At 43.3% G+C, this 11,489-nt stretch overlaps 1 protein-coding gene across 1 annotated transcript; it reads right to left on the bottom strand.

The window, feature by feature from the left end:
- Positions 1-8,319: 8,319 nt before the first annotated feature.
- Positions 8,320-9,831, bottom strand: LOC125543271 (cysteine protease XCP1-like). Its single transcript, XM_048706572.1, has 2 exons — positions 8,948-9,831; positions 8,320-8,746 (listed from the first exon to the last, which is right to left on the bottom strand). The coding sequence occupies exons 1-2, from the start codon at positions 9,779-9,781 to the stop codon at positions 8,525-8,527; spliced, it is 1,056 nt and encodes a 351-aa protein (XP_048562529.1). The 5' UTR covers positions 9,782-9,831; the 3' UTR covers positions 8,320-8,524.
- Positions 9,832-11,489: the final 1,658 nt, after the last annotated feature.

The raw sequence follows: 11,489 nt of genomic DNA, 5'->3' as shown, positions 1-11,489 counted from the left end.
GCGTGCCGAAAAATAACTTGTACCATGTTTGTTCTAAGGACGATGTCAACACTCCATCAGCCATTTATAGTTTCTTAGGGCGATAATTATATATCGGCCATGTTTATGCTAAGGGCGATAGTTATATATCGGCTGTTTGCATATCTAGGCTTCTTGCCACACACTTGGGTGATATTTCTTTAAATATTTGCCATTGAGAGCTCGAGGTAATAATGTGCCTTGTATGAATTCCACCAAATATGAGTTTTCAGGAACCACTCTTGTAATCTTAAAAGGACCTTCCCAACTTGGAGCCCACTTCCCGAATTTTATATCTTTTGAACCAATTGGTAGAATCACCTTCCACACAAGATCGCCAACTTGAAAATTGTTCAACTTGACCTTCTTATTGTAAGCTCTTGCCACCCTCAACTTATCTCTCTCTATGGCATTCAAAGCAGACAAACATTTATCGGCGACTTCATCAATATTGTCCATCATCAAGTTATAGAAGTCCACCGCCGATAAATCATTTTGTTTGGCTATTCTCAAAGCATTCAAATTCACTTCCACTGGTAAAATGGCCTCTTGACCATATACGAGCTCATGTGGAGTTACTTTTGTAGCACCATGCCTTGAGATTCTGTGTGCCCACAAAGCTTCGGAAAATAGCTCATGCCATCTCCTTGGATTATCCTCAATCTTCTTCTTGATGAGCTTGATTAATACTTTATTACTAGACTTAGCTTGTCCATTGGCTTGGGCATAATATGGAGAGGAATTGAGCAACTTTATCTTATATGATTCGGCAAATTCTCTGACTTGATGTGACATAAAGGATGAACCTTGGTCCGTAGTTAATGTTTGAGGAATGCCGAATCTATGAATAATATGCTCAGTTATGAATTGAATTACCTCTACATGCGTCATATTTTTTAGTGGTATTGCTTCAGACCATTTAGTGAAATAATCAGTTGCCACCAACACAAACCGATGCCCCTTTGAAGAAGAAGGATGAATCTCTCCAATAAAGTCCAATCCCCAACCTCTAAAAGGCCACGGCTTGATAATAGGGTGTAACATAGCAGCGGGAGCTAACTGAATATCACCAAACTTTTGATAAGCTTCACATCCTTTATAGTACCGGAAGCAATCATTAACCATTGTTGGCCAATAAAACCCAGCACGTCGTAGTAATCATTTCATCTTGGGAGCCGACTGATGAGTGCCACAAATACCTTCATGGACCTCTCCCATAGCAACTCTCGCTTGGTCCTCGTCCAAACATTTTAAAAGAACATCATCAACCGATCGGCGATAGAGACCATCATCTCTCAGTGTGTATTTGAAAGCCATACGCCGAATAGTCCTGTCCACCCTTTTACTACGATCACACAAATAATCAATAATGGGCTTCCCCCAGTCTTGATTTTCTCCTGCATTAAATATTTCATTAGTGGGCGAAACGGTGGGCTTCGGTTCGGCCTCCCCTATGTTGGTAAGACTAGACATCGGCCTTTGAGAAATATGAAACATGCCACGATCAACATGATAGCCAGATGCTTGTTGTGCCAACTCATTTGCTCTCCAATTGTCATGTCTAGATATATGAGCAATGCTAAAATAATCCAAAGTAGAAATTATATCTAGACATTTATCAAGATAAACATTAAGTGATTCGTCAAAACATTGAAAGACTTTGGATATTTGTTGCACTACTAATAACGAATCACCAAAAGCCTCAATATGTGTAGCACCTATGGCAAGCAACATCTCTAAGACGAATACAAATGCTTCATATTCGGCTTGATTATTTGTGCAAAAGTATTCTAAGCGGCATGAGGCTTAAAAAACAGCACCATGAGGAGATATATAAACAATACCAACACATTGGCCATTACTACAAACTGAACCATCAAAATATAATCTCCATGGTACTAATGAGACAAGGTTTATATCAATATCATGCTTTTCATCAATCCGATGCTCAACAATAAAATTAGCAACAATTTGGCCTTTCATGGATTTCAGAGATTCATAAGCCAAATCATATTCAATTAAAGCATAAGCCTACTTGCCAATTCTACCACTAAAAATTGGCCTATGCAACATGTATTTGATGACAACGGTTTGACAAGCTATAATGCAAGTACTAGGCACTAGATAATGTCTCAATTTTGTGCAAGCATAATATAAGCAAAAGCATAATTTCTCAATAAATGTATACCTTGTCTCGGCGTCTAATAAGCGTCGGCTCAAATAAGTAATAGCATGCTCCTTTCCTTCGGTCTCTTGAGTCAAAACAGCACCAATAACACCTTCCTCCGCTACAATGTAAAGTCTAAATGGCTCCCTGTGCCTGGGCGCTTTCATAACCGGAGGAGTGCACAAATATTTCTTAATCATATCAAATGACTCTTGCTGTTTTGCCCCCCAAGTAAAATCAACATCATTCTTTAACCGAAGGATAGGAGTAAATGCATCAACCTTCCCTGATAGATTGGTTATGAACCTCCTCAAATAATTGACCTTGCCAAGGAATTTTTGCATATCTCTCTTGCATGTTGGAGCCTCTACTTTCTGTATAGCTACTATCTTTTTGGGATCAATTTCCACGCCATCTTCATGAATAATGAAACCCAGAAACTTCCCATCCGATACACCAAAGGCACACTTCAAAGGATTCATTTTTAGCCCATATTTCTTCATTCTTTCAAAAGCCAAACGCAAATCGGCTAAGTGAGATTCAAAAGCATCTGATTTGACAACAATATCATCAATATAGACCTCAAGTATAACACCAAGTAAATCATGAAAAATTAAATTCATGGCCCTTTGATACGTGGCGCCGACATTCTTTAATCCAAAGGTCATCACTGTCCACTCAAATAAACCAAGGAAACTGGGGCATCGAAAAGCTGTTTTGGACATGTCCTCTTCAGCCATAAAAATCTGGTTATACCCCGCATTACCATCAAGAAAGCTAATGACCTTATGTCCAGAAGCATCATTAATAAGCATATCGGCTATTGGCATAGGATACTCATCTTTAGGTGTAGCTCTATTCAAATCTCTGAAATCAATGCACACCCTCAACTTGCCGGAGCCTTTCTTCTCTACTGGTACAATATTAGAAATCCACTCGGCATACCTGCAAGGCCTAATAAAATTAGCTTTAAGCAAATGACCGATCTCTTCCTTGATCCGGTCATACGTTTTTGGATTAAACTTCCTGGCCGATTGTTTGTATGGTCTAAAACTGGCCTTTATAGGTAAATGGTGCTCCACTAGCTCTCGGCTTAAACCAGGCATTTCATGATATTCCCATGCAAAGCAACAAACATATTCTTTCAACAGCTCGATCAACTTAGCCTTACGACCGGCTCTTAAATTTTTATTTACAAATGTCGGCTTAAGAATTGAACCATCTCCTATATCTATCTCTTCTAATGGATTGGCTGATGTAAAACCTTGTCCTAATTTATCCATATCATCTAACTCTTCTATGGACTCATACATATCGTTCTCATTGGACCGATATTCTACAAGACGCTTTTGTAACCACTCTGAGTTAGGATCCATTTAAATACATCAGACCTTGGAGCCGATTATCGCCAACCAGCTTTAAAGAAACGGGAACGAAACCACTATTTGGCGCTAAGAAAATCAAATTATGATAAGTCACGCCCCGTCAAGCAAGTAGCATTGGGATGTTGCCAATCCACTGATGCATCGGCCAAAGCAACACAAGCCGAATTATCCGAATGAATAACTTCTACCTCATCATCAACCCATTGAATTAAAAACTGGTGCATAGTAGATGGCATGCATTGGTTGCATGAACCCAATCGTGGCCTAATATCACATTGTAGTTACCTTGCACCTCGGCGACAAAGAATGCGGTAGCCAAAGTTTTGCTTCCCACCGTAAGCTCCTCATACATTACACCTTTGGCTTCAGTTTTCTCTTTTCCTTCAAACCCATTAAGCACCATGTTGGTCTTTATTAACTCTTCATCAGGAAGCCCCAATTTTTTGAAGACCGAATATGGCATAAGATTCACCACAGCACCACCATCGACAAGCATTCTAGCAACCGGCGATCCATTAATATGACCTTTAAGGAACAATGGCTTGAAGTGCGTCACCGGTTCTTTTGGCTTCTAGAATATAGCATTTTCAGGACAAAAATCTACCTGAGCTACTTCCCCTTCTTCATCTATAGCACGAAATTCAGCGGGTAAGTTTTACACCATATTAATATCCATACCTTCATGAACCGGTGTAGACTCGTAATCAAGCATTTCATCTTCTTCCTCAAGCATGTCCACTGACTCTAAAATATCTCCAAGTGAAGAGGAAGTAGTAGGCAAAGTGGACGATGTAATAGTAGCCGCATCGTCCTCCGTTGATGGTGTAGGTGTTGCTATGGTCAATGCAAAAGCTGCCATGTTTTCCTTTTGCTTTGGCCTCCAAACTTGTTTTGGGGGTACCATGGGACGACTTTCATTGAATAATTTATCCCTTAACTTTTCTGCTTCTTGTTCCTCCATCTCATGACTCCTCATGCGCTACAATATTCTTTTTTTCTCCTTGGTCAGACTAGAAGGACACCACTTAGGCTGAGTATATTTTGGATCCCTCGACTTGGCCTTGCTTGTGCTAGCTTCATGATCATTAGCCATGGGACCCTGCTAGACAGCAGCCACATCTTTATTAGAATCAACTGGATTATCAACAATAATCGGCTCTTTGATTGTTAATTCTTTAGTGCCTATCATAATAGTTTCAGCACTAGTATTCTTCTCCCTTTACTTGCTAGGCTCTGAAATTTCAACACTTGGTGATTTAGCATGCCACACTTGCTTGCCAACCCTTCCATGATTATCTTGCATTGGCCGATTGGCACCGTTGTACAAACGGCCTCTTGTGGGATAAGAGAGCCTCTCACGAATGGGCCTCCTTGATTTTGCCCGCCCCAGATGAAAAGCATAAGGGGCCATTGGGGGCTGCCCCCATCCTCCATTGAAACCACCCATGTAGTATGGCGCATAGGGGGGTGGCGCCATCCATGGTCCCGGTGCCCATGACCCATATGGCCTTGCATGGTGCTGAAATTCTTCCCGAGGAGGTGACCTTGAGCGCTTCAAATTTGATGACCGGTTAGAGCTAGAACCGGCCGCTTGATTGGCATACTTGGACAACAAGATATCAAAAGTTGGCTTGATTTTCTTGCGTTGTACTTTAGCCTCATTTGTCTTCCACTTGCCAACCTCTGGACTCTTGGGCTTAACAAATTTGACACGAGTGTTCTCTTGCACTTGTGGTTGCCCCCCGAGTATCGGATTCTTGATGGTGATCTTGATTATCTCCTTGCCATCGGGTTGCTTATCAAGCACAATTTGTCTTCCCAAGACCTTGTCGCTCTCCTTATTTTTCCTGGGCTCACCAATGACAATATTATTCTTATTAGCTGATTCGGCTATGCTGGGCCGAATTAACATCTTTTCCCCCTCCAAATCCATGGTGTTCATTGGGAAAGGCTGCTTATCAACTTGCATCTCAGAAAAATTCAATCGTCTGTCATTAATGGCCGATTGTATCTGTCGTTGAAAAACATTACAATCATTAGTAGCATGAGAAAAAGAATTATGATACTTGCAATAAGCACGCCGTTTCAGTTCTTCAAACGGCAGTAAAGTATGAGATATTCTAATAATCTTCGCTTGCAATAAAGCGTCAAATATTCTATCACACTTAGCAATATTGAAAGTAAATTTCATCTCTTCATCACGATTCTTATGAATCGGCTTTAAATCATTGCAAGTAAATGGTTTGGCCTTAGATGGCCAAACAAATTCAGCAGCATAAATATCACCCTCATTGTCCGAGTGGTCACTATCATACTCAACCATATTCATCTTAGGACGATCAGTTTTATATCTATGCACCTCTTTAAGATCTTTGCTTCGGCTTTCTTGAGCCAACGCCCTTTGCAAGACTTGGTTGATATTTAAAAACTCATGTCCTTCTAGCCTTTCTCTAATGTGAGTTCTCAAACCACTAAGAACAAGATCAGCCAAATCTCTCTCGGTTATCACCAAACTATAGCACCGGTTTTTTGTATCTCTAAATCTATTGACATAATCGGAGACCGATTCATCATGCTTTTGTCTAACCGATGTAAGATGTGATAACTTAAGCTCATTATCGCCACTATAAAAATGATCATGAAACTTTTGTTCCAAGTGAAACCATGTAGTAATAGAACCGGGTGGTAATGTAGAAAACCACGAGAAAGCAGTACCGGTTAAAGATAAAGGAAAATAACGTACTCTCCACTCATCTCGAGAACTTGCCTCACCTAATTGTGCCAAGTATTGACTAACATGCTCCCAGGTGGTTTTTGTGCCCTCTCCATTAAAATTAACAAAATCTGGAATTTTATATCCCGGAGGGCATTGAATTGCATCAAAGTATTCTGGATATGGCTTTTGATAAATACGGTTCCTTGGTAACTCAACTCCAAAATTCTCTCGGAGCATCTTAGCCATCTCCTCTCTAAGATTAGCTAGACCATCATCCATAGTGGACGATGAAGCTTGTGGCAGTAGCATAGGAGGAGTAGGGTTAGTAGTTGCATGTATGAATTGTGGCATGTAAGCCGAATTGTAATTCGGCAGTGATCTAACAGTGTTTGCTCTTGTTGGTAGGGTTTGGTTCGGTGTCACCACCGAACTTGGCATACTCATGATAGGATTAATGGATGTAGAAAAAATTTGATTTGTGGGGCTAGGATAAAAGTTCATCGGCACGGGAGGCGCCAATGAAATAGGTAAAGTTGGACTAGGGATTTCTGCGGTAGCAGGCACACCAACATTACCACTAGATGATTGAGGCCTACTATTTTTAGCATTACTATTTTCCAAGAAAATTTGGTATAAAAGATTATTGCTATCAGTAATGCGACTATCAATTTCAGCCCATACCTCGGGAGAGAAGGTATTACTTACAGAGGGTTTAACCTATTCATCATGAAGAGGAGGAAACTTGATTTCTCCAATCGGAGTGATATTGCCTTGGCGATCCTTCTTGAACTTAGCAAGGAACTCCTGCATCTTCTTCTCTTCACGCGCCTTCTTGTACTCCTCATAAGCTTGGCGATGTTCCTTCGATAACTCCTCAAAATTGGGCTTGATTATGTTATTGGCGTTGATTTCCGAGGGCTTGGGAATCTTGTCGTTGCCAGACATGATGGAAGATGATGACGACTGATCTTTAGTCCCGAGTGGAGTCGCCAAAAAGTGTGTTCGCACACGAACACGTCACGTGTACCCTCGACGCCGGGGGTGATGCACCGCAGCTCACGTCGAAGGAGTCTCACCAGAAACGCGATTCGCAAGTCGACCGGCGAGAGCTTTTGAGGACCCGAAACCCTACACTCCCGGGAGGGACCCCGTCGGGGAGTGCGGCAGCTATGGGCTGCCCTAGTCGGCCAAGCCGCCCCTAGAGCCTCGCGATTCGCAGCTCTCCAACACAAAGAACGACGAAGAACGAGGGAGCAAGAACGAGGGAAGGACAAGACATAGATGAAAAAGCTGTAGATGTGTTTGCGATTGTGTGTTGTTATTCAATCGGCCGTCACCTCTTAGATATATATGAGGCGGATGAACTTCCCGTGCAAGGAAAGGTTACAATTCACGTTCAGAACCCTAGTTTGGGTCCAACTCGGAATCAAACTTTTCAAAACGGTTCGGTTTACAACCTGGCTGCACCTTACGGGTCATGTTTGAGGCAGTAAACGACCTCGGATGGAAACGAGTCCAAAAGCAATCTTGACCGTTTCGACGAGACCGAACAACTTTTGTGTTGAACATTTTTTGATCAGAGGTCATCTTGAAGATCAAATCGCTCGCACAAAACGGACTTTCACGCAAAACACCTGTTCCCTCGCGCTACCCATCAGACATGCGTCTGGTAGGGCGCGCCACATCTCGCCTCATGACAGGGCTGCACTCCGATTGCTCTAACTTTTGCATACGAACTCGGATTTGGATGATTTTTATATCAAAATCGATCATTTCGATAATACAAAGACAATCCGTGTAGATAATTTTTCCATATGAGGCGGTCTTGAGGGCGTAATGAGCCGAATAGTATTCTGAATACAAAATCTCAGTATTTCGAACACAACTTCGGCCTTCGAGATGAGATCGGATGGCGATGGCCCCAACATCAAAGTTGTTCATATCGACAATACGAAACTTTTTTATGTAGATCACTTCTCCATTTAAGGCCATATTAATTAAGTTCTTGACCGTGCCAAAATCTGGTGTCAACAAGATGAAAACATTTTTTTTCTTATTCCAGCCATCGTCGTCGTGTTAACCGAAAGAAACAGCACAAGAGAAAAAACATGGGAAATGCAAAGACGAGGAACGACGACTCTCTTTTTGAAAGACAAGGAACGACGACTCTCAAGGATGGTTCAGTGCATCCTCTGGATGCAGCATCTCAGCCTGGAACATCAGGAGCCTAGGTCATCATCAGTTGTCCTTGGTTGGGTAGGAGGCCATCTTGTTGATGCCGCAGAGGCCCTCGCCCTTGCCGGTGCCCCTCTTCATCCTGATGTACCCCTTCTCGCCCCACTTGGCTCCCCACGAGTTCTTCACAATGATGTAGTCGTGCCCCTTGCCCTTGTCCGACCCGTACCCGACCGCCGCCACCCCGTGATCCAGATGCGCGCCGCACGGACCATCGAAAACCCCCTGCAGGAACCAGGAAAATGTTTCAGATTACAAGTCATTTCAAACATAGTTCAGAGCAAATGTTAAGAACAAAAGTTAGTCCAGTAGAAGGGTGTAAGTTGAAAAATGTCATCCAACGTGAGTATGCATGTGGGTCACATTTCGGTGACACGTCAGGCTTTTTTTCCATTGCCAGAAATATATGTTAATATGTATGCTTACCCCGCTGTAGAACTGGAAGTGCCTGCCGGAGGCCTCAATGGCGACGGAGACGGGCTGGTGTGCGAGCGCCTTGATCAGCGCCTGCTCGTCCTTTGCCGGCACGTCCTCGTAGCCGCTGATCGACACCGCCTCAGACTCACTCTTCTTGCCGTCGCCGCAGCTGCCTTCCTCCATAAGGTACGGATAGGCCTCCTCGGTGTGGAGGCCGCCGCTGGAGGCGATGTAGGAGAAGGCATAGTCCATCATACCGCCGTTGCAGCCACTGTTGCCGTCGACGCTGCAGTCGATGAGCTCCTGCTCCGATAGCGCCGTCAGGTTGCCCGTCACGATCGCGTTGATCCCCTCCACCGCCGCCACGGTCGAGAATGCCCAGCAGCTGCCGCACTGCCCCTGGTTCTTCACGTCCGTCACCGCGCCCTTCTTCCTCCAGTCAACCTCCTTCGGCAAGTCGTGGGCAGACAAGTCCTCGTACCTGAAGCTCCGGCTACTGCTCCGGCTAGCCGGAGGAGGGCTGAGGCCAAGGTAGGCGGCCTTGAACTCGTCGTGGGTGAGGTCGGCGAACTCATTGAGACCAAGCCAGTAGCTGGTCACCTCCCGGTTGATCTCGTCGATGAGCTTCAGGTTGTCCTTGAACACCTCGAACCGGTGCAGCTTCTCCTCGAAGCTCGCGTACGCCTTCTGGTGCTTGGCCAGCCACTTCTCGAACAGCTCGATGAGCCTGTCGTGCGACGACAGGTCCTCCTCCGAGTAGCCGACGATGGAGAAGTCGCTGTTGCGAGCCACGCACACGCCGACACAGAGGAGAAGAACAGCAACCGAGAGCTTGGGAGCCATGACTGATACCTTGAATAATGGAAGTGTTGGTTGCAGGATGGAAGAGACAAGAGAGCATGCAATGTATTTGTAGCCTCAGTTTGGGCATGCGATTGAATTGCTTCAAAGCAAAGGCAATGGAGGAAAGAGAGATGCAGTGCCTGCCATTGCCATTGAGTGTTTAAATTAAATCATGCCAAGGCTTTAAGCTTTGATCTCTGACGGCGAGACTTGGCTTCCAAGCATGTAATGCTGGGTGCAGAGCGAGCATCCCTTTCTGTCTGTGGTACCTGCAAAAAGTTTAGAGGAAACCTTATTGGTGCCTGTGAACCTCATTCAAAGCAAAATCTTAGTGCATATATCTGAAGTCTAAACTGAAGAAGGAAAGTGTACATGTGCAACCTGATGGTTGGATGAACTATCAGTGTCAAGAGATTGCCATAAGTCCTTTTCCATGTTAATGCATCGTGTTCTCAGCTAGCTGAACATAGCAATGTACAATGGTTTCTGTATCTGTTCACCAGATTGTTTCAGAAAACAGTAGTGTTGATTTCACTTTGAGAAAAAAAGGGTGTACCTTTTTGAAAAGATGTAAGGGAATGTTACCTCCTGGTGGCCACACTTGCTACTTGGAGTAAAAGAGGGGCATCAAGTTCATCATACATTGCAGGTGCTCATTTATCTTTTGCAGGCCATACAAAAGTCAAAACAAGCCAGATGCAGAGAAAATAGCAAAGGTAATCTTCTGTGGGCTGTTTCTATTAGATCCAGAGGAACATGGTCCTTCGGTGCAAAATGGAGTGCATACGTAGAGAGAAAGTCATAAACTGAACTAACATCTACCAACAGGGGCTCCAACCTTACCAATTTATGAATTCAAACACAATTATATATTCCTTACTCCATGTTATCAATACAGAGAAATTTTGGTATAATTTCAGTGCAACTCCTACTTGGTTCGTCTACTCAGAACTCCCGTGAGAAGTTAACCTTGACAGGAGGAATCAATATGAAACGGTGCTCTACTCTCACCACGGTAAGAATTTCATTACCGGTCCAGCTAAAAAAGGCAATTTCATCACCAAGTAAATGCTCACTCGGAGGACATGAAGATTCAATACAATGATACTACAGAATTATCATCCTAGTGCATCACTGCTGGAACATGTTGTTCAGTCTGTAACCATTCCACATAGCTATGAATCAACTACTAGTGTAGGTATCTCTGAATGCTTCTTGCCTCGGCTAGCTGAACATAGCAAAGTGCAATGGTTTATACATCTGTTCATCAGATAGTTTCAGAACAGTAAAAGAGGGGTGTACCTTTTTCAGAAGATGTAAAGGAATGCTATCTCATGGTGACAGCACTTGCTACTTGGAGTAAAAGAGGGGCATCAACTTCATCATACTGTGTCATGTGCTCATTTCTCTTTTCCAAACCATACAAAAGTCAAAACAAGCCAGATCCAAGCAAAATAGTGAAGGTAATTTTCTTGTTGGCAGCTTTTAGCTCTACACAAGTCTACAGGTACATATTTCTTGGGGGCAAAATGGAGTACATATATTCAGAAAAATGCATAGCTGAACCAACTGGAGACTTGATTTGACGAACTGTAACACAAATATATCTTTCTTACTTCATATACTTGGTTTTTCATTACAGGGTTGATAATTTTGGAAAGCATTGTTAGTAAAGCTTCTACTTGGCTCTATCCAGAGCTCCAGTAAT

The sequence above is a fragment of the Triticum urartu genome, chromosome 1, assembly GCF_003073215.2.
Source record: "Triticum urartu cultivar G1812 chromosome 1, Tu2.1, whole genome shotgun sequence".
Taxonomy (NCBI): Eukaryota; Viridiplantae; Streptophyta; class Magnoliopsida; order Poales; family Poaceae; genus Triticum; species Triticum urartu.
Note: the sequence above shows the minus strand (reverse complement) of the source record. Positions and strands in the feature narration are given on the sequence as shown.